This window comes from Sycon ciliatum, chromosome 12, assembly GCF_964019385.1.
Source record: "Sycon ciliatum chromosome 12, ocSycCili1.1, whole genome shotgun sequence".
NCBI lineage: Eukaryota > Metazoa > Porifera > Calcarea > Leucosolenida > Sycettidae > Sycon > Sycon ciliatum.
In genome coordinates this window covers 23,550,083-23,577,187 of record NC_088654.1, presented here as the reverse complement: position 1 = coordinate 23,577,187, position 27,105 = coordinate 23,550,083, and the positions used below count along the sequence as shown (strand labels likewise).

The 27,105-nt window shown below is 46.2% G+C and overlaps 1 protein-coding gene and 1 long non-coding RNA gene across 2 annotated transcripts; both read right to left on the bottom strand.

Annotated features, from left to right (window-relative positions):
• Positions 1-12,401: 12,401 nt before the first annotated feature.
• LOC135828536 (uncharacterized) lies at positions 12,402-13,891 on the bottom strand. Its single transcript, XR_010555697.1, has 3 exons — positions 13,616-13,891; positions 13,358-13,523; positions 12,402-12,838 (listed from the first exon to the last, which is right to left on the bottom strand). It is a non-coding gene; the product is annotated as an uncharacterized LOC135828536 (long non-coding RNA).
• A 9,945-nt stretch (positions 13,892-23,836) lies between these two features.
• On the bottom strand, positions 23,837-26,387 carry LOC135828325 (sushi, nidogen and EGF-like domain-containing protein 1). The gene is made up of 2 exons (XM_065340772.1): positions 24,444-26,387; positions 23,837-24,155 (listed from the first exon to the last, which is right to left on the bottom strand). The coding sequence occupies exon 1, from the start codon at positions 26,320-26,322 to the stop codon at positions 24,538-24,540; it is 1,785 nt and encodes a 594-aa protein (XP_065196844.1). The 5' UTR covers positions 26,323-26,387; the 3' UTR covers positions 23,837-24,155; positions 24,444-24,537.
• Between the last annotated feature and the right edge of the window lie 718 nt (positions 26,388-27,105).

The following is a 27,105-nucleotide window of genomic DNA, read 5'->3' as shown; positions in this document are numbered from 1 at the left end:
CCGAATGCAGGGAACGCCGTTTGGCAAGTTTGCTTCCTTTGTTTGTACGACTCGTAGTTGTAGGCCTCGTCACTGGTAGCAGCACGCACATCAAGCAACGTACAAGCCGCCAAAACTCCAATCACAGCCGTCAGCAAAGTGAAGGATGGGAACACAGGTAGGCTCAGGCGGATTATGCTCGCGAAATCATGGAATTATGCTTTCATGGATTCTCGCATTATGCTCGTAAAATCCTCATATTATGCTTTGGCACCGGGGATATTATATTCACTTTGTTGTACTTATGGAGCCTCAAAGTTCGGAAAATTGTGCCTTTTTCGTACTTGCAAGTTGCAAGTGGCCATAAGTACAACAAAATACATGTACATGAGTATCCCCATACCAAGCTGCAAGGTGTCCATGCATGTTAGAGATCAACTTGGAAAAGAGAAAACATTACTTCTTCTATTCATCACTTGATTTATTTTGTACTTCAGTAAAAATATTATTTCATTGCCAAATTAGTTTGAGTTATCTTTGAAGATTATCATGTTCAACTCACGGTCTTCATAATCATCATACTTGTCCAACCTATGTCACCCTCACCCTGCGAATAATCAGCTCATCTCTCCCGTAGCTCCACTTCTCCTTCCATCATGACCGAACATCAACTATACATCAATTTCGAGCAATATCCATAGCCTGCAGTCATATCATGGCTGCTAAAATCCAGACTACCAGAGGTCATGACTTCGTAACATGCATAATGTACAAATGTAATGTACATGTACATGTACACGGAGTTTTGCGAAACTACCCGCCACTATCTCGTCCACTACGGGATACCTGATGAAGGCTGATTCACTCGCATCTTCTGCTACATGTACTGTGTCAGTGTGAGAAAGAACTTTGAAGAAGACGAGCTCGAGCATACAATACCGTGACTGTATTGCCATGATTTCTACCCTGCTGTTCATTGAAAACACTGTGTGCATGACCTCCGAACCCTTTACCATGCAGACCACCAGCGCTGATCAGGTGCATTGTACACAATTGTATAGCCTACATACTACAACTGTGGTATAATCGTGTAGTTATGCTCCTAGCTCCGAAAGGATGCCAAATTATGCTCCAAATTTTCATCCACCAAATTATGCCTACAATTATGCCGGCATAATCCGCCGGTGCCTAAACACAGGCCGTGACATTGCCATCGTGCTCATCATCTTCTGCGGGTAATTCTTATGCCAAACGATTGCAGTCGAAGAGAGGAACATGAGCAGACGGAAACCAAAAAAAACATGCCAACTTTCAGGCCCGAACAAGACCAAGTACGTGCGCATGCGCCGCAGTAGTCCCCGCAGCCCGCGCGATATGTTTAGGCAGGGTAGCGGGGTCCCACGCAACTAAAACTGCACAAAAGGCGGTGCTGTATCATCTCCTCGAGTCCCTGTACATTGCAATAAAAACTGCTTTATGCCAGTTTTCTAAAAAAAAGTTATTGTGTTCTACTCCATAGACCCCGTCTAAAAAGTAAGAAATTAACGAAATGTGATAGCTGAAAATTAAAATTTCACACAAAACTAGGCCTTGACGGATTATGCTAGCAAAATTTTTCGCATAATTCCACACGGTTCACAATAATAATTATTCTTCATGTTTGCGACATCCTCATCGATGCATCATATCAAGAGTCCATAACCCCCCCCCCCGGGGGTTATGGACTCTTGATCATATCATGCACAAGTAGTACTACTATGCACGTGCACTGCACGTGCACCCAGGGTCGAAACTGTACTCCATTTGTGTATGTCGCATGTCGCAAAAGTTGAACTTTCTTCAACTTCTGCGACAGGTGCATTGCGACAGCTTGCGACAGCTCGCGACAGGCAGTTTCTTGTCGCAACTGTCGCAAATCGCGTGTCGCGTCGCAGAAAGTTGTATGTGGGAATGCCCTATTAAAAATTTAAGTATATAATAACACATGGTACGGAGGGCATTATGGCTGATTTATGCCCTAGTGCGTAGCCCGAGGTCGTGCACCGTAGCCCAAGGGCCGCAGGCCCGCGGGCTACGGTGCACGACCGAGGGCTACGCACTAGGGCATACAATCAGCCATAATGCACGACGCACCATGTGTTTATTATAGTTCATACATGCCACGTGCCTAGTTGTAGACAAATAAGGTAAACATGGTCAAGGGAGGAGGAAGGTTCCAATCAGCTGTCATATGAATGAAGGGTCGAACAAGATCGGAAGGAGCTTTCTCCGTGGAATGATAGAACGTTTTGTGTCAGATTTACTTGCAGTTCCAGGAATATGTCTTTGCATTTTGGTGTTAGTGTTGCCTATTGGGCGGTACGGAAGTTAGCTGATTCGCTGCTGCTTTGGCGTTAACGTTGGCCGCAAACATCCTTGACCAAGGGGCACTAGTAATTAGACTAGTTTTGAGAGTACATTGTAAGTGTTCTTATTCGGAACAATGATACTTTTTCACATACATCTGAGATTTTGTTCGCATTGCTTTCAGTTTACTTGAGGTCCATATGTACACTGGACAATCATGTAGCTAGGTACATTTGAAGTACAATGTAGATGTAACTGTATATTTTGTAGGAGTTCGAGATACAATCTGATCTCTTCCAGATAGGTAACTTTGTGATGCATGTTCACCTGTTGACTTGTTCATCTCAATTGACTTGAATTTAGTAATGCATGGTAATGACATGCTGTGTGCTATTGTCACGTTGTTATAAATTACTTCTCCTATGTCGACATTGCTAGTAAAATATAATTGTTTTGGACGGTGCACGTATTGTAAAGTAGTTTCGTTTTGTGTGATGTGTGCGAGTGCATGTGGTGTCCTTAGGAATGGTCCCATGTGTTCTATGTGCGCTGGAGTACTGCCAATTATGTACCAGGTCACTGCCCAAAAGGCATGGCTTGGTGCATATTTGGCAGTGCATCAGCGTACGTAGTACGCCTGGGGTCATTCCTAATGGGCATGGGTACGCCGTACCCGGGCATTATCGTCTGATAATGCCCTGGTACGGTGCTGCTCTGATTGGCCAAATGCTAGCAACGACCTGACAACAGGCACTTGACATGTATGAATAAATAATAATAATAATAATAATAATAACAGTCCATCCTCAAGCGTTCCATCGAGACTTTAGGCTGCATTCGATTGTAGAAACTGGATCCCGATCCTCGCGCATCGATCGCTGACCAGATCACTTCGATCGGACGGATACAATCTGTATTATAGCAATAAAAACTACTTCATGGCAGTTTTCTAAAAAAAGTTATTGTGTTCTAGTCCATGGACCACGTCTAAAAAGTAAGAAATTAACGAAATGTGATAGCCGAAAATTAAAATTTCACACAAAACCTCACAATAATCACAACACTTGAAATGCTGCTTTCAACACTAAACTTGTACTGCACCAACAATTGGCAACATGCATGCATGTCATGCATGCATAGGAAAGAGGATCACGAGGGGAAAAGGTCTTCTACATGTAGCTTTTCATTCTGTGTGTGATTATTGTGAGGTTTTGTGTGAAATTATAATTTTCGGCTATCACATTTCGTTAATTTCTTACTTTTTAGACGTGGTCCATGGACTAGAACACAATAACTTTTTTTAGAAAACTGCCATGAAGTAGTTTTTATTGCTATAATTTCTTTTGTTTTTTCTGTCACCAATCAATGGAATGCCCTATGTAAATTTAAACTAAATGATGGCCTTCACATCATATCAAGACTCTTGTACAGATTATCGCCCATTTGTTCGTTCATGCTTAACCTTTCTAGGGGCTCCCGTAAGAAGACCATAGGTCTGTGGGAAACACCCTAGTAAAATAAATAAAATAATAATAATAATAATAGAGTACATAAACGGTTTATGTACTCTTGATCATATCAATACCGTATTATACGCCTTGATGTGCAAGCCTTTTCTTGCAGAAAATGGCATAGCATGTTCTTCTGCGGGGAAACATGTGAGTACGTAGTGGTGGACCGCGGTGATACTTTTTTTTATACGGAGGTCATTCTGTGCATGTTGCTGTAGCAGAATTTCATGACTGTCAAAAAATCGTCTTGCCTTTCAGATATTTCAGATTTCCCCACCCTCGATCAGATTTATTTGAGAAATGTAACCAGGTGCGTGTCGCAGATGTTTTTTGTTGATTCTGTGTTTAAAATGGTTTATAATCATGGGTTTTCGTGATAAGGTCATCCTGCATCATATTGCACTGAAATCGTAATCCTGTTGATGTCGATAGAACTTTTGGAAGTAGTTCAATGACTTCAAACTGTTAGTCCACGATATTCTAAAACAACACAGCAAAGGAGGAACAATAAACATGTATTAAAATGTAAACAAAATACATTGCTGAGTCCGACACCTCGTTCCAACAACTACACTGATCCTGAGGATAAAAGGGGCAAGGCTATGGTTGGAGGTACTGAGAGATAAACAAGGCACTCCATAATAATAAAATCTTACACATCTTTTGGTGAGTATGAATGATATCCAGTCGAACCTCTTTAGGACGAACACCAAGGGACCGATGGTATTAACTCTGTGAGTTTGTCTTAACCTATTTATAACCAGTGAATACAATTATTTCTCCAATAGACATACGAATAGATTTCTTCTACAGCGAAAGATTCTAAGCCACACCAACTCATTGACTCGTCTCGTATGAAACAAATGAGTCGTAGAGAGGTTCTGCAAAACGAAAATGCGTACAAACTTTCGTTCTACTTCATGAAGTGCGAAACTTCGCAAGCAATTTTGGACACGAAACTTGCAGGGAACGCGAAATTAACTGTCATAGGAAAATTCGTGAGATCGGGTCATGGCGTACGTGCACTTGGCCCGCGCAAACTACGAAAATGTGCAGAACGCAAAATTCGTACACACTTTCGCAAGGACTGTCGCGAAACTTCGTTCGAATTTTCGTTTTGCAGAACCTCTCTACTGAACCTTTCTTTAGAAACATGACGGCAACTGAAACAGCAACAGAGAAAGTACGATACATGTGCAGCACATTCTTGCAGGTACATGTACTACAAATAGATTGCAGATCGTAATTCTTGCTTTGGCGGCACGAAACTTTATTTGGGCAGTGCAATCTCGGCGGTACTCACAAATAATAAATCAAACAGCCCAGACTCGAGTAAACAAATCCAATCATACAAGTACGAGATCTTCACGAGACGAGACTGCACCCATTGGCTTGTTTCTTATGAAGCAAACAAGTTTACTGAACCTATCCACAATGGAGATTTTCCCTGATATGCGAATTTATTTTGCAAATTTGGTCAATGGGTCCTTGAACCTTTCCCTCCAGATTGGGAACTGCCAACGATAGTATGCCACTGACCAGTGCCTTACTTGTAACGTACCAATGACAATGAATATGAGTATTTCGACAACACATCTAACATACCGGTAAGCCTTACCGTCAAGAAGGTGAACTCGCGTTCTTCGTACACTGTAGACAAGGGCAAAGAGATAAAAATGGATCTAAATCCGAATAAAATCAGCACACGTTTCCGTAAATGAAAGGGTGAGCATAAGCAAAATTATGAATCGAAGGAAACCGGTCAACTCAGAGATCACCTGTCATCGAGTATTCCGTAAAAGGAGGCCTCGGCAGCGGAAAAGCTAAATAATTTAGAAAAGAGATCCTGCCAGCTTTTCCATTATTTATTGCATTCCGCCCTAAATCAGCACACTTTTCGTAAATGAAAGAGTGAACACAAGCAAATGAATCAAAGGGAACTGGTCAACTCACCTGTCAGTAATATTCCGCGAAAGGAGGTCTCAGCAGCACCGAAACGAAATAAGCCAGGCCAGGAGTCGAAATATCCGAAACAGCTCATACAAGAAGCAGTTCCAAAGAAGGAAGTTCCTTGCGCATGTACATGTACATCAGGGAGTCGTAAAATACTTTTACGACTCCCTGATGTACATCCGAACACGGACTGCACTGCAACACAATGTCTGCCGTGCACGTGCACAGCACGCGGCTACCACCCGCTGGTAGATCTAATACCGAGCACGTTACGTAGAGACTTACGTAGCCTAAGTGAAATACCGAGCACCTTACGTAGAAAGTTACGTAGCATAGCGGTGTCGTTTTTCTTGCCATGTGAACACAATAATAGAAAAGCTGACAGGATCGCTTTTCTAAATACGCATCCCATGCTTGGATCTCGACCCCTGCATGCAATAGTTCATATAGCAATAAAAACTGCTTCATGGCAGTTTTCTAAAAAAAGTTATTGTGTTCTAGTCCATGGACCCCGTCTAAAAAGTAAGAAATTAACAAAATGTGATAGCCGAAAGTGAAAATTTCACACAAAACCTCACAATAATCACAACACTTGAAATGCTGCTTTCAACACTAAACTTGTACTGCACCAACAATTGGCAACATGCATGTCATGCATGCATAGGAAAGAGGATCACGAGGGGAAAAGGTCTTCTACATGTAGCTTTTCATTCTGTGTGTGTGATTATTGTGAGGTTTTGTGTGAAATTTTAACTTTCGGCTATCACATTTTGTTAATTTCTTACTTTTTAGACGGGGTCCATGGACTAGAACACAATAACTTTTTTTAGAAAACTGCCATGAAGCAGTTTTTATTGCTATAATTTCTTTCTTTTTTTTCTGTCACCAATCAATGGAATGTCCTATATCAATAAGTAAATGATGGCCTTCACATCATATCAACACCGTATTATACGCATTGATGTGCAAGCCTTTTCTTGCAGAAAATGGCACTAGCATGTTCTTCTGCGGGGAAACATGTGAGTAGTGGTGGACCGTGGTGATCCTTTTTTTATTTTATACGGAGGTCATTCTGTGCATGTTGCTGTTGCAGAATTTCATGACTGTCATAAATTTGTCTTGCCTTTCAGATATTTAGATTTCCCCACCCTCGATCAGATTTATTTGAGAAAATTTAATGTAGCCATGCGCCAGGTGCGTGTCGCAGATGTTTTTGTTGATTCTGTGTTTATAATGGTTTATAATCATGGGTTATCGTGATAAGGTCATCCTGCATCATATTGCACTGAAATGGTAATCCTGTTGATGTCGATACAACTTTTGGAAGTAGTTCAATGACTGTTAGTCCACGATTTTCTAAAACAACACAGCAAAGGAGGAACAATAAACATGTATTAAAATGTAAACAAATACATTGCTGAGTCCGACACCTCGTTCCAACAACTACACTGATCCTGAGGATAAATGGGGCAAGGCTATGGTTGGAGGTACTGAGAGATAAAAAAAGGCACTCCATAATAATAAAATCTTGCACATCTTTTGGTGAGTATGAATGATATTCAGTCGAACCTCTTTAGGACGAACACCAAGGGACCGATGGTATTTATTGTGTGAGTTTGTCTTAACCTATTTTATAACCAGTGAATACAATTATTTCTCCAATAGACATACGAATAGATTTCTTCTACAGCGAAAGATTCTAAGCCACACCAACTCATTGACTCGTCTCGTATGAAAGAAACGAGTCACTAGAGCTATAGAGAGGTTCTGTAAAACGAAAATGCGTACAAACTTTCGTTCTACGTCATGAAGTGCGAAACTTCGCACGAACTTTCGCAACTTTGGACGCGAAACTAGCAGGGAACGCGAAATGAACTGTCGTACACACTTTCGTGAGATCGGGTCATGGCGTACGTGCGCTTGGCCCGCGCAAACTACGAAAATGTGCAGAACGCAAAGCTCGTGCAAAAATTCGTACACACTTTCGCAAGGACTGTCGCGAAACTTCGTTCGAATTTTCGTTTTGCAGAACCTCTCTACTGAACCTTTCTTTAGCAACATGACGGCAACTGAAACAGCAACAGAGAATGTACGATACATGTACAGCACATTCTTGCAGGTACTACAAACAGATTGCAGATCGTAATTCTTGCTTTGGCGGCACGAAACTTTATTTGGGGCACTGCAATCTCGGCGGTACTCACAAATAATAAATCAAACAGCCCAGACTAGAGTAAACAAATCCAATCATACAAGTGCGAGATCTTCACGAGACTGCACCCATTGGCTTGTTTCGTATGAAGCAAACAAGTTTACTGAACCTCTCCACAATGATTTTCCCGGATATGCGAATTTATTTTGCAAACTCGGTCAATGGATTCTTGAACCTTTCCCTCCAGATTGGGAACTGCCAACGATAGTATGCCACTGACCAGTGCCTTACTTTTAACGTACCATTGTACAATGAATATGAGTATTTCGACAACACACCTAACATAAGCCTTACCGTCAAGAAGGTGAACTCGCGTTCTTCGCACACTGTAGACAAGGGCAAAGAGATAAAAATGGATCTAAATCCGAATAAAATCAGCACACGTTTCCGTAAATGAAAGGGTGAGCATAAGCAAATGAATCGAAGGAAACCGGTCAACTCAGAGATCATCTGTCATCGAGTATTCCGTAAAAGGAGGCCTCGGCAGCGGAAAAGCTAAATTAATTATTTAGAAAAGAGATCCTGTCAGCTTTTCCATTATTTATTGCATTCCGCCCAAAATCAGCACACTTTTCGTAAATGAAAGAGTCAACACAAGCAAATGAATCAAAGGGAACTGGTCAACTTACCTGTCATTGAGTAATATTCTGCGAAAGGTCTCAGCAGCGCCGAAACGAAATAAGCCAGGCCAGGAGACGAAATATCCGAAACAGCTCATACAAGAAGCAGTTCCAAAGGAGAAAGTTCCTCGCGCATGCACATCCAAACACGGACATGCGCTGCAACACAATGTCTGCCGTGCACGTGCACAGCACGCGGCTACCACTCGTTGGTAGATCTAATACCGAGCACCTTACGTAGAGACTTACGTAGCCTAAGTGAAATACCGAGCACCTTACGTAGAAACTTACGTAGCATAGCGGTGTCGTTTTTCTTGCCATGTGAACACAATAATAGAAAAGCTGACAGGATCGCTTTTCTAAATACACACTTCATAACCCCCATAATTGCACCATTACCCCCTACCCCTGCATGCAATAATTAGTACCATACACATGTGTAGGCCGTTTTCCCTCCTTCTGCCCCTGGCCCTGCGCTGCACATAAAACCACATAAACCACCGTACATTTGATCTAATTACATCCCTTTCTAGTGTACATAGTCGGGCTATACACATAATATGCGCGCCAACTAATTGGGCATGCTCATGCATTGCACCGTACATTTATTGTAGTAATTTATAACGAGACTTCCCAGAGTCTAGTCAGTAGTCGAATCCTTGGTCTAATGCTAGTCACTCAATAATCTTTCCTCGTCTTGTCCAAATATTTTTAAGTATCCGTCTCCCAACTAATTGGTGCGTCATCTGGAAGTGTGTTAATCTGAGTGGCAAAGAATAACCTCAAACCATAAACCACCAGGGATTTAGATTTAGAAAAGCGATCCTGTCAGCTTTTCTATTAGTCGGGAGGTTCTGCTATACGTGAAACCAAGAGTACATAACTGGTTATGTACTCTTGGTGAAACCAAGACTCAGCAAGAGTGTGCAACTCGCGGATGGGTTGGCCCACGGCGGAATTTTTTGTTGACGTTATCTTTTCGACGACGCACGCGCTGCGAGTCTTTCGGAAAGTTTTCCCTCGTGCTCTTGGCCGGGCTTTACACTACAAGGTCGGTGTCCAGCACGTGCTCTCACACTGCTCTGCGGCAAACTGCGCGTTTCTCTGAAAAAAGTGACGTCGACTGGATCCGAATCCGTGCTCTCGGGATCCGGATTCGTACAATCGAACATGCACAAATTTGGCGAATCCGGGTCCGGGGCTGATGGATTCGTACAATCGAACATGCCCTTGGTGAAACGTAGAGAAATCACGTAGAGAGCAGGTGTCTGGGTTAGAGTCTACGGCTTCGCGTGTTTTGGCTTCAGATTTCTACGCGGAGATGGGGTTCTCTACGTTGTGGCACACGCAGAGAAAATGCGTACGGATTTGCTGGGTATCGATCAACTGCATGCAGAAAACTGCCAAATATGGAAGGGGAAATTCCCAGTGCACATTCCACGTGACTTCTCTAGGTACTAGGTGAAACCATGGAAACGTAGAGCAGAAAAGCATTTCTTTACGTTACGGGAACGGGAAGAAAGTTCGCGTGATTCTTTGCGTCGCGTTCCCAAAACGAAGAGCAGAACCTCCCTATGCCTATGGCCTATATATTATAGTATGGGGCTTAGGTGCCGGTAGGTCGATCTCGACCTATGCTGACAGGGCATACTAAAATCGAGCACAGAGCCAGTCTCGTACATCGCAGGTGCCTGATTTTTGTACAGAGACTCTTCAGTAGCTGGCCTGTAGATCATGGTAGATAGCAATAGAGAAAGTAGGGGGGTTGCATTTGAAAAAGTCGAGTCGTGATCATCGCGCAGATCAGCGGAAGTCAATCGAGCGTGGCAGCCTACACACGCGTCCCGCAACATGAACAAAACGTTGCTGTTTCGCTTCGTTTTCGACTAGTACAGTTCATGGCTACTACAGTACAGCCGACATTATTATTATTATTATTATTATTATATATTTGAGGATTTCCCAAAGACGTAGTCTAAATTGAAGGGAGTTCCATTATAATGGGAGGCTGTAGGGTTGAGATAGCAGACAGTGGAGGGCTAATAATTCGTAATGAACAGCCTAGCAAGAGAAATACAATTATGCTGAATGTTCCAGAATGGTCCTTTAATCAATGATACCTATAGCCTCGGGATATGCCTTGAAATACGAAATGTACCGAAACAGAAACATCCGTCATGGATGCTGCAGGAGCGCTTGAGTTGTTTGAACAGCTGGAGGCCGATGATGCCCCTGTAGAAGGAGAATCAGAAGACGACGATGGTGAATAATCTGACGCTCTTTTCTCTGACGGAAACCTGCCGTCATCAGATGAGGAAGCTCGACTCAACGATGATTTGGTTTTCAGTGAATTTCTTGAGAATGGCAGCTCTTCAGATGAGGACAAAATTTCCGACGATGAGCTTCAAGAAGCTGTAGGGCGAGGGCAAGCGCAGCCAGTTCGTGGACGTGCTCCGCTCGCGCTGCGCGGAGGAATTGCTCGCGGCGCTGGTCGAGCTCAGCCAGCTGATGGAACAGCTGATCGTGGCGTGCGTGGCGCGTGTGGCGGAGGCCGTGGTGGAGGCCGTGGACGAGGTAGTGGATTCGGCGTGCTGAGTGGTGTTGGCGACCAAGATGTTCTTGGACCAGCGCAGCATTTTTCTGACTTGAAAATTCAAAAATCGGATTTTGCTGTGTCTTGCCATTCAGAATACATACTTTTGTCGATACATCATCTAAACGGTTGCGGAGATATAGGCTTTCCAAAAAATTGACCCAAAACTAAAATTCAGTCAGGCACCAAAGGGTTAAGTGTGACGTCACGGCCCCTTCGATACGCGGCATAGCAACGGAGAGCACTGGGGACAAACAAAAGTCGCGTCCTCTGGATGGAACCAGTTGTCAAAGGCAACAGCATCTAAATGACTGGAGAGAGACCAGTTTTTGTTTGCTTTTTCTTCAAGCGATTGTTGTCGCTCTTTACTCCTTGTTCTTTCCTCTACAAATCTCCTGTAGTCGTCGAGGGCCTTCATAATGGCTGTGAAATTGGCTGCCCACTGTAAAACTCCGTGTTTGAGAGTGCTTTGAAGATTCTTCGCGTCCTGACGGATCAAAGTACGACCGCTCCCTGTGGATTCGATTATATGTAGGTGAGTTGTTCAAGAAATCAATGTCTTCTTTCTGTCTCTGCCCTCACGCTGGCACAATATCAGCTTCTATATCCATGACAGCCCGCACCTCCCGTAGACTGCATGACTTAGATATATTCTCGCCCTCCGTGGTGATTGAAGACCCATGGAAGAAGTTGTTCAGAATGATGTCCTGAGAATATAAAATAAAATAATTCTAGGGAATTGTTACAGGGTATTTTGGAAGGATGGAGAGAGAGAGAGAGAGAGCACTGTTTGAAGTGTTTGTCTCACTGTAATTACTCCAGATTATTGAATGGTGTATGATCTACTCGATATTTTCCACAATGGTTTTTCCTGATTTGCGGGATCTCTTCTTTTGCTGTTTGCGTGTTTACAGGAAGTGACTGTCTGGTGTATCTGCACCAGATCCTGGGGAAATGAAGTCAGATGCAGAGGCAGGGTCGTGCAGTGATGCAACACTGCCGTTCTATGTGCAACGTCACAGCTAATTCCCCCGGCGAAAACACAAAAGGACAAACACGTGAAGAGACTACAGTATTGACCGTTCTGGTAATGAATCGTGACTGCTCGGACAGTCGATAATCGAAACACAGAGCACCAGCATGATGTTTTCATATTGGGAACCACACACCAGCTCAATTCTCAAGCCCAAAAATTGATGAATACAAAACACAGAGCGTTGCAACAAGAGATCATCCGGCAACCAAACCAACCTGGGTCTAATGCACTGAATAGTCCTGAAATACGCAGGCCACACGAAGCAGTGCAAGCACATACGGTTACAAGGTACATGCATTGCAGAACAAAGTGTCATCAAAGATACACAGGGCTATAGCTGCACACTCGTGCATGTGCTCGCTCAGCCCAAGAACACGCATGATGATAGAAATAATCCGGGGAAACACGCTAGCACCGAAGTAAGCATCAAAACGTAAATAGTGCAGCTCTGAAAAAGTAAAAAATTACATTGACATGTACATTGGTGTGCCGAGTAGTATCATCCTCGATTACACATCCAACCAAGACGTTATCAGGTCCCAGACGCCGAGATCGCACGCCGAATGTGAAGTGCATCTAGCCTTGAACCTGTTGCACAAGGCACACACATATGACAAAAATGACATCCACTCCGATTATTTCCAGAGGCCAACCATAACAGAACACAGAAATGAAACCACGGGCTCAACAAAGTGAACGCAAAGGAAATTAGTTAAAATAATCCATGAAGTGCTATTTTAATTCCAGCGCTGACTGCAGTGTGGCGTCATGGCCGGATACCCGCTGAGCATAGACACAAACTCCATTTGACAGGGGCAAGATATACTATGGAATAAAGTCATAAAGTACAGCACTCCAATGACATGATGGACACCTCGTGCAAATGCGTGGTCTGTTCATCCGGCCAACTCGGCCATGCATGAGAGTGTGTGCATGTACGCGCGCGGGTGCACACACACCATGTATTCGGTGCGTATGCCGTACCTGTTGCGGAGATATGAAGATGGAATCATTACTGATCAATGTGATCATGATGTTACATGTACAGTGTATGTTTGAGTGTAAAGTAAATTTTATTTTATTACACATTTCTTCGACACAACTTACTCCACATCTTCGCATTTCTCATAATCCATCCACCTACACTCCGTCTCAGTTGAGGAAAAACTCTCCCAGGTATACACTAGTCACCACAGCCATGTGATGACATTGGGATGGATCCCAAGCACGATTGCACTCTCCAGTTACAATATAATTTATTTGTCCAGATTATCTGCGAAAACAAAATGCAATGCATAGCGGCAATTGATGGATGTAGAGAGAGTTTGTAAATACACATATCTTTCCACTTGTTCAGGAGCTTACCTTTTGGAGTTCACATCGTTTACACGATCTCTTATGCTGTCTTGCACCTTGGCTTTGTTGACCATGGATACGCCATCCCAGAAGACATTCTACAGGAGCTACTAATGCAGAGCGTTTTTCACGCTCGATCTCGGCGATCTACCTCGTCACGCCAATAAAATCCTCCGTGACACTGGCTACAGTCACAAGAGACGTCTCAGTAAGGTAATGAGCACGACAACGCCGTCGAGATCAAGGACAAAGAGAAAACAAAACACTCACTGAAAACAGCAAAGAAGAAACAAAGAAATGTACACGATTCCTATATGTTGCCGCTGACAACTGGTTCGGTGGAGACGACGCTACTTTTGTTTGTCCCGGTGGGATCGTTGCTATGCGTATCGAAGGAACTGTGACGTCATCACTTAACAGCCCCATTGCATTGTGTTCACATGGCAAGAAAAACGACACCGCTATGCTACGTAAGTTTCTACGTAAGGTGCTCGGTATTTCACTTAGGCTACGTAAGCTTCTACGTAAGGTGCTCGGTATTAGATCTACCAACGCTTGGTAGCGCTATAGCCGCGTGCTGTGCACGTGCACGGCAGGCACATGTGTTGCATTCGCGCATGCATGCAGTGCAGACGTCCGTTTTCTGATGTGCATGCGCGAGGAACTACTTACTTCCTTCTTTGGAACTGCTTCTCATGAGCTGTTTCGGATATTTTCGTCTCCTGGCTTATTTCGCTTCGGCTCTGCTGAGACCTCCTTTCACGGAATATTACTCAATGACAGGTGAGTTGACCAGTTCCCTTTGATTTATTTGCTTGTGTTGACTCTGTCATTTACGAAAAGTGTGCTGATTTTAGGTGGAATACAATAAATAATGGAAAAGCTGACAGGATCTCTTTTCTAAGTTTAGCTTTTCTGCTGTCGAGGCCTCCTTTTACGGAATACTCAATGACAGATGATCTCTGAGTTGACCAGTTTCCTTCGATTCATTTGCTTATGCTCACCCTTTCATTGACGGAAACGTGTGCTGATTTGAGGGAGCAAAGGGGTTGAAAACTCGGATATCGAGAAAGACTCTCTCAAATCGACCTCCCCAAACACCACTCGCCGCAACATCAAGTCGAACCTGGTCTTCTGTGGAGGCAGTCTTGTAGTGGAGCTGCTCACCAGATAGCGGTTGCAAGTGGCTCGATGGCGACACTATTCGCGACGCGTTTTAATAGCGAGGAAGTTATGTCCCGCACCTCATTGTGTCGAAGTGACGGGAAACCTCCAGTACAGCATGTCGGGGCATGGGCCACTGTGAAACTGGCTCCACAGGTACAAGTTGACGGTAAGCGAGAAGGCTGCCAGCCATAACGCAGTGCCAAACCATCACAGAACCCGCTTTTGGATAGCACAAATCCATGACGGGATAACGGACGACAAGTGAGCCAGCTGGAGGCGCCAGGTTCACTTGCCAATTGAATCGTGTGCTGCAAAGTGGGCGATGCGTCGGCAGTGAAGCCACGAATGTCGGTCTTTGCTTTCTGGCGGTGATCTACACGCTGTGACCTTTTGGCCGAGGCAACGCTGGCAAGAGCTTCCGTCACACTGAAGTCTTGGTCGAGGATGTTGGTGGTGAGCGCCGCTGTGATCGCGCGGGATGAGGCGTATTGGGTTGTCAGAGACTTCCGGGCATTGAGGTGATATCCGTAGGACGGACCTTCAGCCTGCAGCTTGCCCCACCACGATCGAATTGCTACAAGACGACAACCTGCAGATGAATCGTCCGCGTACCATAGCTGGCAAGTGTCCGGGGTTGCCACTGCTCTCGCAAGAGGGAGGATGCCGAGGGCATAGAAAGGCATCGCCAGGGGGTCCCCCTGAGTTGTGCCTTCTTGGGACAGAATACACTCCCCTGCCACATACAAGTTGCTGGGCCGCTGGTACGAATTGATTACAACTGCTGCAGTAGAGGGGCATTGGTGGCGAATGTTTCGGATGGCCACATTGCGGTTCAGGTTATTGAACGCATTTGCCGTGTCCGCCATAATGACGCCCTCCGTTTCCTCTTGGGTGTAGACTTGGTGCATGGCATGAATGGCTGCCTCTATGCCGAAGTCCTAATAATAATGGGCATATTGTCACCACAACACAATGCACCATAACAACACAAGATAACACACCACAACAACATTCAGCTCGAGACCAAAGTGGACACTGTGATGAGGTGATGCCCTCATCGCCGTCTTTGCCGTTGCCTCCCCCAGAACCGCCACCTACATCTATCATCGGCAGTGCTGGGGCTGAGTCTGTGGTGTCGGTGGCACGTGCCTATATGGATGAGGCAAGCACTGAACGTGAACAACGAGAAAGAAGGCTGAAGGGAACGGAATTCAACAAAGAAAGTAACACAATCAACATTCAAAGACCTAGACGATCAACGGCTAATTATTCAATGAATTATTACAGTACTGGAGGTCAAGCACCGGCGAGGACACTGGGAACACAATAATATTTAACAACAACAGGAACAACAACAACAACAACAACAACAACAACAACAACAACAACAACAACAACAACAACAACAACAACAATGGTAACAATTTACCATCAAGATCAACGGAGGAGTCAACGAACAGAGGTTAAACAACATGAAGCGAGCCTGGGACCGATCGGTGTTGATGAGGAGAATGACACGGAGGACGACACAGAGGACGAGTTGGGAGATGAGACGGAGGACGAGGTTGCGGTTGTTGGAGACGAGGAATCAGATGGTGATTGTGATCGTAAGAAGTCTGCCGTTTTTCTTCACTTGTTGTCTCACCCTAAGTGTCTGCAGGTGTATGATGATTTTAGTTTTTCTGTTCTTTGTCGTGCACGGTATGCTAGTCAGTTGAAAGTACTTGAGGCTGTTTGTATTCGTTTGCATAAGCCTGATCTTTGTAAGCAGAAGAAACATGTAGTTGCGTTAAAATTGTTTTCGTAGGTGCACAGCATGATTGTTTGTCTCACTACACAGTTTTAGCGTTATAATTAGTTTCTCACCCGCCGTTGCACTTAGCTCTCACTTCACTTCTATTGTCTCACCTTCCCTCATTCTATTTTGGCACTGTATTTTGTTCTCGTAACACATCATTGGATGTATATTTAATCATTGTTCAGCATGGTTACTCTTCAGTCACGACTTTCCACTGATGAATGTGACAAGAAAATTAATTCTGGTAAACTTTCATGACTTCGTTGTAGTGTGGCGATGACTGCAGAATTTGTTCTCTTTATTGCTATTATAAAATTATTATTATTTCAAATGGTGAACGGTACTCTTCGGCCAATAAAATGTAAAGAACTCTTCCTCTCCTCCATGCGCTCTCACAGCCGACTTACTGCTACCCTCAGTAGCCATTACACACACCAACCAAGGAAGGGTTTCAGGTAGATACTGAAATTCCTCCTGACAGCTGTTTCGCCTTCATAAGGCTCATCAGAGAAGGTGATATTGAATAGAAAGATATCATGTGGAGATGGTCAGATTTATACTACAAAACATGGGCGCAAGATTACGGGCAAAGTGTGAGAATGAGAAGTTACAATTCTCCAGCAACACAGTGCCAGGGGTTCCAAGAAAATGGCAGGTGAGTAATCCAATCACAAGCTGCTAACCTCTCCAGCAACACAGTGCCAGGGGTTCCAAGAAAATGGCAGGTGAGAAATCCAATCACAAGCTGCTAACATTAATTTTCTAACGGCAAGGTGATAGTTTAAGAATTTTGGCGAGCCACCAAACAAAGTGAAAGAAAGTAGAGTACTAAGCGTGCAGTGCAGCAAAAGTTACAAAGAGTGCACACACGCATGAATGGACTGTAGTCATGTAGATCTACTTTTCACTTGGGCAGTTCTCAAGCCAACCGCGCAGGCATGCAGAGACTCACCACGTCGACTGTCCCCGCAGAGTCCCCTCCGGCGTTCTCTCGAGCAACAGATCTCCGCTGGCCGTCACACCTTGCTGCGCACCGTCCGCAGCTGGACCGACCGCTACCTCGCGCTGTCCCCATTTGCGCCTCCGTTGCTCGCTGCCGTTGAACGTCGAGACAACCCGGCGAGCGTGGCGAAAGCAGAAATGAGAGTCCTAGGAGGAATTCGCTCGTCTGCCCCCACAGCTGAGTTGTCGACGAAGACCATGCTTCCACGATAATGACACCGCTCCCTTCCTTCCATTATCGACGCACTCACTGAAGTACCGCTCCACTGGCGCACAGTAGTAATTATTTCAAATGATGAACGGTACTCTTCGGCCAATAAAATGTAAAGAACTCTTCCTCTCCTCCATGCGCTCTCACAGCCGACTTACTGCTACCCTCAGTAGCCATTACACACACCAACCAAGGAAGGAGAATTGTAACTTCTCATTCTCACACTTTGCCCGTAATCTTGCGCCCATGTTTTGTAGTATAAATCTGACCATCTCCACATGATATCATCCTATTCAATATCACCTTCTCTGATGAGCCTTATGAAGGCGAAACAGCTGTCAGGAGGAATTTCAGTATCTACCTGCAACCCTTCCTTGGTTGGTGTGTGTAATGGCTACTGAGGGTAGCAGTACGTCGGCTGTGAGAGCGCATGGAGGAGAGGAAGAGTTCTTTAAAAATTATTATTATTATTATTAATTATTACATTTTTGATAGGGCAATCCCCACAGGCCTAAGGCCTTCTTACAGGTACCCTAAATGTGCCAATACAAGGTTACAGAAGCGAGAAACAGATGTCTGATCAACTCAATCGTGAACCATTAGATCGACACTGCTCGTTCACACAAGCTCAGCTAGAGTACAGCTCCAGTGCGTTTTCTCACACTGAGTCACAGTCTACAGGCTGGGCAACACGATTGCTTGACTTGCCTCAGCAACCGTGCAGTTAGAACTGTTTTGGGTTTTCCTAGATTCTGCGATATTTCTGCTATTCTAGCCAGGCACCACCTACAGTCCATTCAGAAAAAAATGAACTTCTAGCTTTTGGCCATAAATGGGTCAAACGTTGAGTTTTTTTAGAATTTTTTTCTGCAATCCCATATGAAATCCTCTTCCAATTATGTTTCTGAAGTTTTTTTGTCCAAAAAGCAAGCCATGGCAAGAATAGGATTTCGGCCAGGTTTTGCCCCAAAAGCACTGAATTGGGAAAACCCATCAAAATCCAGGCCGTTTGACCCCGCCTGCAACAGTGCATTCTGCGGTTCGAACCCCAGTTCAGGCACCCTTTTTGGACCCTTTTTCAAATATCAAAGTTCGCAGCACTGCACTGTGTACGATGAAATCACGAAAAATCGCCAAATACGGGAGCTCGCCAGAGCCAGGACCCATCTTTTTATGAATGGACTGTAGCTTCTATCTCCTTACGTTTGCGATTCAATTATTTTTTTGTACATATTTATAGATCATTACATAAGATGTGTAGCCCGATGCTAACCGACTGTTTTGATACTAGAGTCAATGCCACACACACAGCACCATGCACCCGCTCACAGGTTACTCTGTATCTTGCTCTTCCCCCCGGCTAATATATAACCGCTATGGCTTGTACCAAGAGTACTCTTTTTTTTTTTTTTTTTTACTACAAAGCACTGGCCAGCAACATAAAAGGGGAGGTAGACAAAAGTGGACAAGCGAACTTTGACAACACAGAGGAGCGTGGCATGCGTGCCGATGAGGTAGGTCAACCTCCCCCCGACCTAGTGGTCTCGGGTTCAACAGTTGGTCTACGCATCAGGAAGGGGAAATGGACAGAGAAAGGGAGAATGAGCATGAGGAGCTTCCCAGGAGAGGAAGAGTGAGAGAGAGAGAGAGAGAGACAGAAAATGATAATAATAGAGACAACCGGTTATTCTCAGTGCTGGTGGACTTCAGTGGCCCATAGCCAATTGGTCTGGCGGAGGTGATGGTAGGCCTTGGTCTTGAATGTCGGCAATTTCTTGAGAGTTGGGCGTTCGGCGAGGATTGGGGCAGGCAGTGTGTTCCAGCTCTCCAGGACAAAGTATGGGAAGGAGCGGCGGATGAACTCTGGACTGGAGGCTGGCAGAGGAGTTGCGAGTTGGAAAGAGTGGCCACCGAGGGACTGGCGTTGCCGGCGCGTCCGGGGTGCAGCGTTAACTCTTGCTGGGGGAGGTACCATGTTGGTGAGCAGAGCTGGACCTGGTATGCATTGCAGCTTATACAGGTAGCACAGCCCGTAAACATGCCTTCGGATTGCCAGGCTGGGGAGCAATGAGGGGCCAATAACCTTCATGGCTCGACGCTGGACCAGGTCCAGCTGATGGAGGTGACAATGTGCCGCACTTGCCCAGACGAGAGGGGCGTACTCCATTATAGGCCGTACAAATCCTTTGTACACAGTTAGGCGCCCTGCACTGTCCAGGATCCGAGATGCCTTTCGGAGCAGGCCGAGTCGCTGGTTGGCTCTAACGGCAAGGGAACGGATGTGGGCCCGGAAGGAGAGAGTACTGTCAAATAACACTCCTAGCAGCTTGAGCTGAGGGCTCTCAGGCACCTGCATGCCATCAAATGTGAGCTGTGGGACATCCAGGGATGGTCTGTGGCGGTCAAGGAGTATTGCCTGAGATTTTGATGGCTCGAACTTTATCTTCCATTGGGCACCCCAAGTCTGCAGGCGGTCAATAGATGCTTGGAGGCTATTGCAAGCAGCAGCGATGGTATCTGGGTTTCTGATTAGGGCATAGAGTGTTGTATCGTCCGCATAGACAGCTAGACTGGAGCCTGGGGCTAAACACTGTTCTGCATCGTTTACATATAACAGGAAAAGAGTGGGACCTAGGAGGCTACCCTGGGGCACTCCAGCCTTGATCGGGAACAGTGGGGAGGACTGACCGCCAACAACTACAGTCAGTTTTCGGTCATGGAGATACGACCTTAGCCAAGCCAGGAGTTGGCCGTGGATGCCACATTGCTGTACCTTCGCAAGGACACCTGGGTGGGAAACCTTGTCGAAAGCCCCCGCAATATCAACTGCCAGGGCATGCACAAGACCGCCGCCAGCCAGGGTAGTGGCCCAGGAATGCTGGAGAGCCGTCAGTAGGTCACTTGTGTCCAGTCCACGTCGGAAGCCAAACTGGGACGAGGAGAAGAGTTGGTGGGTTTCCAGGTGGTTCACAAGCTGCCGATTGATGATACCTTCCATGATCTTAGAGATGATCGTCAGGAGAGATATAGGCCGGTAGTTCTTCATCATGGATTTGGGTCCTTTCTTGTGCACTGGAACGACACGGGCAATTTTCCATGATTGTGGCTGGACTCCATTTGCAAAACACAGGCGAAACAATCTAGCCAGCGGATGTGCTAGTTCAGCTGCACACTCCTTGAGTACTCGTCCTGGGATCTCATCTGGACCAGTGGATTTGGATGTGTTTAGACGCTTCAGGCACTGTTGGACTTCAGAGACGCGGAAGCGGATGCGCTGCAGGCCCGGAGTGGTAGTGCGGGGTGTTGCTGGTAACTCAGCATTGTCGATGTCATTATCCCCAAGGCTACATTTTTCAGCAAAGAATCTAGCAAGGCACTCGCTCTTGGCTTTCGATGTACTGTGCTCGTGCCCGTCAGCATCAGTGAGTGTTGGCACGTCTGTAGTCCTACCCAGACCGGCGGCGCGCTTGACATTCCTCCACCAGTCCTTGTCTCTCATGGAACCACGTGTGAGACGCTCTCGGACTGTCTGCTCTTCAGCTTGTTGTGCACGATGTTGGGTTGTAATAGATTGAGTGACAGTTGCCATGAACGACTGCTTCAGGCATTCGCTGGGCCCCTGGTGACGCCAGGCCTTCCATGCTTTCTCTTTGGCACGTTGAGCCTCAGTGCATTCTGGTGTCCACCAGCTCGGATCGGACGGCCTTGTTTCCAGCATCTTGTGGGGAATAAACTGCAGCATCCCAGACACGATGTGCCTAGTAACAAGGCTGCATGCTTCCTCTGGGTCCTCCGGAAACTCAGCTGCCCAGGCAATGCGACGGTAGTGGGCACGCAGTCTGTTCCAGTCGGCTTGGCCATATCGCCACACACGCCTCCGTGTGCTGGGCTCATTTTCTAGCGGGGCTTGAGCGAGCACAGCGTGGACAACACAATGGTCTGACCTTCCTATCGGTGGCGAGATACCGGTGGTCACAGTACCAGTGAAGTCAGAGAGCACTAAGTCCAGGGTGTTGAGACCTCGGGTTGGTTCTTGGACATGCTGCATGAGGCTGTGGGCAGCGCTTAGTTCCTCCATGTACTCCCCTGCACGGGTGGTCTTAGAGCTGCCGAGCCAAGCTGTGTTGTGGACATTGAAGTCTCCGACCAGCATGGTGTGGGTGCCGTGTTTTCTGACGCTATCCAGGATGCCATCGAGGTGCTCAAGTGTTGAGATATCAGTGTCTGAGGCGGATCCTGGCCTGTATACAGCACCCAGCACTATCTTACCATGATGGGCAGACTGCACTGTGAGCCAAGTTACTTCGTGAACAGATGAGTCGTACTGATCTAGATGATGGTACTCTTGCTTGTACGCATTGAGTTTCTTAGGTGCAGATCGCTAGAATTCACTCCCTGCTTCTGTTTGTATTTCCTCAACACTATCAGACTTCCGCTCATCCATACAAAAACATAATAGGGTACCCGGTAAGAAGGCCTTTGGCCTGCATGTGGAAATGCCCTATTCAATGCCATTATCGCCTTTGGCGAAGTTTGAATCAGTATTCACGCTCGGCATGCAGTAGCCAGTGGGAAAAAGTGTGTTCTGACTGGTTCAAGTCAACTCCGAAAAATGGCCATATTTCCAAGCTACCCTTCCACTTAATAATATGTACAGTATTTACTTTGCAATTGCACAATACAGGTATAATAGCGGCATGCACTTCTCAAGCAGGCCTCAATACCCGGGGCCAGAGCTCTCAATACCCCGTGCCAGAGCTCTCAATACCCCGGTCCAGAGCTCTTTAACACCAACGTCGTGCAGATGTTGCTTGGAACTCTGAGTTTCACGCTGCCCGATCATCAGGCCAGTGCTTCCCGCGTTGCAACCGACCGCTCTGACTTCTATTCAATTTTTTGTTATGGTATGATTTAGACAAGACTTGGGAAATAGAGTACCGCACAAGTTGACAAGTGAGTTGAACAGACTAAATACGTACCTTGGAAGCATTAGTCTCATCTTGAATGCCCAGAAAACGAAGTTCATGGTGCTTCGGAAGAAGGCTCTGCCTCTTCCGCCGGATCTTACCATTGCATGCGGTGGTGTCGATATTCGACCTTCTGCCACAGCGCGTTATCTTGGCCTCATTATTGACCAACACCTCACCTTTGAGGATCAAGTCAACCATGTATGTAGTACTATGTACATCTGTTTATAAGAAGATAGGAGCATTCCGCCGCTGCCGCCGTACAGTAGACCACACAACTAAGCGAATATTTTATTTATCCCTCATCCAATCCACTATTGAATACGCCAGCAACTCGTATGCTCACTGTCTTACACCATCTTTATACTCTCGCCTTGTTACTTTAAGTCATATCAGCATGAAACAGGTTTTTGGTCTCCCTCGCCGTACCCCGACTGTCTTTGTTTTGCGGCACGCTAAGTTATACTCCCTCGAATCTCGTCTCAACTTGAGGCTTTTTATTTTTGTTTTCCGCTGTATTCATCAGCTTACAAGTCCTCTTCTTTCCTCAATGTTCACCCTCCAGTCGGCTGCTACTTGCACCGAGAGGCGCACTAGAGGGCAATCATTCTCTTCACTTTCTTTGCCCGCTGCTACCACTAGATATGGCATGTTCTCCATTTCTTTCCTTGGCGCTGATAGGTGGAATTCTCTGCCTGTCTCGTGTCGTCAGGTTGAGCATCTATCCGTTTTTGTTTCGCTCTGTAAAGAGCACTTAGGGTTCCCTGTAACAAGACAGCAACGTCTGTAGGGCCTTCCCTATCAAAATAATAAATTCTACTACTACTATTACTACCGTATTTCCCCCCGATTGTTCAATTGTAAGTCGCATCCCTATTTTCAGGTCCATGTCATATCGTTTCAATACATTCACTTCAGCAGTAGTGTATCATGCTCGATTGTAAGTCACACCCCCTTTGTTGGCCCTGAAGTTTAGTGTAAAAAGGTGCGACTATATTCAGGGAAATGGAGGCGTCCTGCAGCTTCATAACTCAAAGAGAATTGGTGAGCACACGTGCTCATTCCCTGGGCACTGCAAATTCACAACTCATTTAATTTCACAGAATCTTGACAGAACCTGGCACTGTTTCCTTCTAACTTACAAGTAGTTTTAAAGGAATCACAAGCCCAGCTTGCAATGAAAGACAAAGGAAAAGGAATGACAAGAGCAAACGGGATGGAAGGAAAGAAAAGGCCGATACAGAACAAACTGGACAGCAATTGACCAGGGCTGCACAAGGTAGTGGAATTATCTTCACTTGTTGCTGCTGGAATTTGAGAGTTTCTTAAAGGGTGGAATTTGTCATCACATCACTAGGGACAACATGCCAGCAGTCAGTTTCGACTTTCAGATGCTCCAGAGTCCTGATACACGTCTGATATCCCTGATCAGCACTAACATCACACGGCGGCCTGTCAGTACTAATTTTAGTAACCAACAGCAAGTGAGACATTGCACTAAGTAAGTAACGTTACACACATTCTTGCCATTCAATCGTGACCTTACTCTCGCCATAATCTTGGAGACTGAGCATGACCTTGCACACCTGTCCGGAGTACTCAGATGGTGAGCCAGGGAAACTAAATACAAAAAGATATGGAAACAAGGAAACTCCGGGGCACAAGTTATGCGTTAGAGTCCACCAACTAAACCAGATACACGTCTGATATCCCTGATGAGCAGTAACATCACACAGCGGTCTGTCAGTACTGTCATTAAGTAAACAACAGCAAGTGGGACACTGCACTAACGTTGCACACACTTTTGCCATTTTCTCGTGGACGTACTCTCGCCATGATCTTGGAAACTTTCCATGACCTTGCACACCTGTCCGGGGCTACATGACAAATTACACTCATCCACATCGCACGGTTGGTTGAACTGGCCCGAGTTATCAATACATTTGCATTTTTCGCTTATACTTACAGAGCCTCCGCCACCACGCTCAAAAGTTCTGTGATACTTGCATCCTGTCCCGCAGTCACACTTCACATATTGACACTGCGGCCCGCTGTATTTACCCCTACACGTGCATTGCCCACTATCCAGTGTACCCCCATTCTTGCAGCTGGTTACTGGTGGGGGTAGTGTGACTTCACAATGCTTTCCAGTATAGCCAGTACCGCAATCACAGTGACCCGATTCGGGATTCAAGTTTCCCGCATTCAGGCACAGCTTAAAACAAAGCAGGGAATAGTGGTTAGAAGAAGTGGCGGAGGAAGAACCATCTAGCACCAACTGTTCAGTAGTTTTATGTTTCAGCAGCTGCACCGTGCGGCTGGGAGATGTCGAGGACAGTGCTCCAAGCCAGGACATTCCACTGATGGTGTGACCAAGAATATTGTTTAATTCCTTTTTAAAGTCATGATGCATTTTCTTTAGGATGTTCATGTGAGGGAAATAATGGCCAATTGAGTGACATGCCGTCTCACCGTGCTCTGGTGTGACGTTGCGGGCAGCCTTGTGCAATCTGGCAATGGAGAAACCCTGACCCGTGCTGATCTGCCAGAACCCGGAGCACAACACATCGTAGCGCAAGTGAGGAGAAAGTGTATGCTCTGGTGGTACAAGACTCACACTTCTATGCTGATGGACGTCGTGATGGTAAACGACGCGCGTGTGTAGATGAATGTGTGATGTCCACAGTGACAGTCTTCTTCCAAAGCTATGCGACTTAAGCATGAGCATGAGTAAGTCTTCCACACAGGGTCGAATCTCCATGGTGAATGCTTCGAAATTCATCAGATCGAATCCTCTTTCCACACAAGCAAGTGCTGCCGGTGACAAAGCCATTGAGGAGTTGAGTGCAACCCAAGAGCTGACACGTCCCGTTGTTGTTGATGTACACATGGTCTGGGCTTTGTTCTCGCATCGTGACCCTGTAAATCCTTTGCGACAGCGACACAGGTGAGTACCTATACAGGAACCGCCATTCTGGCAGTACCCTGCCGTACATAGGCTAGTCTGGCATTGATCACCTGCCCAGCCGACTTGGCATTGGCAGCTATTAGTGCCCACGCAGGAGCCCCCGTTTGCACACTGCTTCGCGCACGCACTCTGGCCACAGTTTCCTCCTGTCCATCCTGGTCGACATAGACATTGGTCAGTCTCACTGATGCAGGTTCCACCATTCAAACATGCCTGCGTGCATCCCACAGGTTCCGTACAGTCTTTTCCTGTCAGACCGCGGGGACAGTAACATGTTCCTGAAGAACAGCGATCTGTCTTGCACTGTGTACCACGGTATCTGGGTGGACACAGGCAATCTCCCCCGGGGTTGCAATATCCTCCATGATCACAAGAGCTGAGATATCCACAATAGCGTCTGCAGATGGGTAGAGACAAGCCGAATGCAGGGAACGCCGTTTGGCAAGTTTGCTTCCTTTGTTTGTACGACTCGTAGTCGTAGGCCTCGTCACCGGTAGCAGCACGCACATCAAGCAACGTACAAGCCGCCAAAACTCCAATCACAGCCGTCAGCAAAGTGAAGGATGGGAACACAGGCCGTGACATTGCCATCGTGCTCATCATCTTCTGCGGGTAATTCTTATGCCAAACGATTGCAGTTGAAGAGAGGAAAATGAGCAGACGGAAACCAAAAAAAACATGCCAACTGTCTGTGTCAGGCCCGAACAAGACCAAGTATGTGCGCGTGCGCCGCATGCGCAGTAGTCCCCGCACTGGGCCCGCAGCCCGCGCGACATGTTCAGGGTTGCGGGGTCCCACGCAACTAACACTGCACAAAAGGCGGTGCTGTGTCATCTCCGGGGGGAGCTCCTCCCTGTACGGCTGGTTCATGTGGCTGAAACGACTCCCTCGGGGGGAGCCCCCGCGAGAACGTACACTATGCAAGACATCAGCCGATCAGGTTCATCCACATTACAGACATGTGACTTCATCGCGTTGTGCAAGAAGCTCCATCATGATGTGGAGCTGGCCTGGAGCCAAAGGCTTTTGTAGTACGAGTACAGGTCAGTGGAGGCGGAGCAGCCCTATCCAGTATCCGGCGAAACATTTCACCATCGGCATCGCGATATCGATCAGTCAACAGTGATCCTGATGTCCGTGCGGACCCGCGCGCGGGTGAAGGGATTCTGGACCGATGGCCGCAACGCATTCTTCGACACAAGGGTGTTTTATCCCCAAGCGTCAAGCTATCGTGCAAAGTCCCTCCTCTCCCTCTACGGAAAGTTCGAAGGCGAGAAAAAGCGGTGAACGTGTCAACGAAGTCGAGCATGGCTCCTTCATACCGTTGGTGTTCTATGGTGGCATGGTCGCAGAAGCAGCTGTGGCCATCAAGACTAACAAAGAGGC

Excerpts from the sequence above, each read along its gene's own strand:
- LOC135828325 (XM_065340772.1), bottom strand. The coding sequence starts at position 26,322 with ATGATGAGCACGATGGCAATGTCACGGCCTGTGTTCCCATCCTTCACT.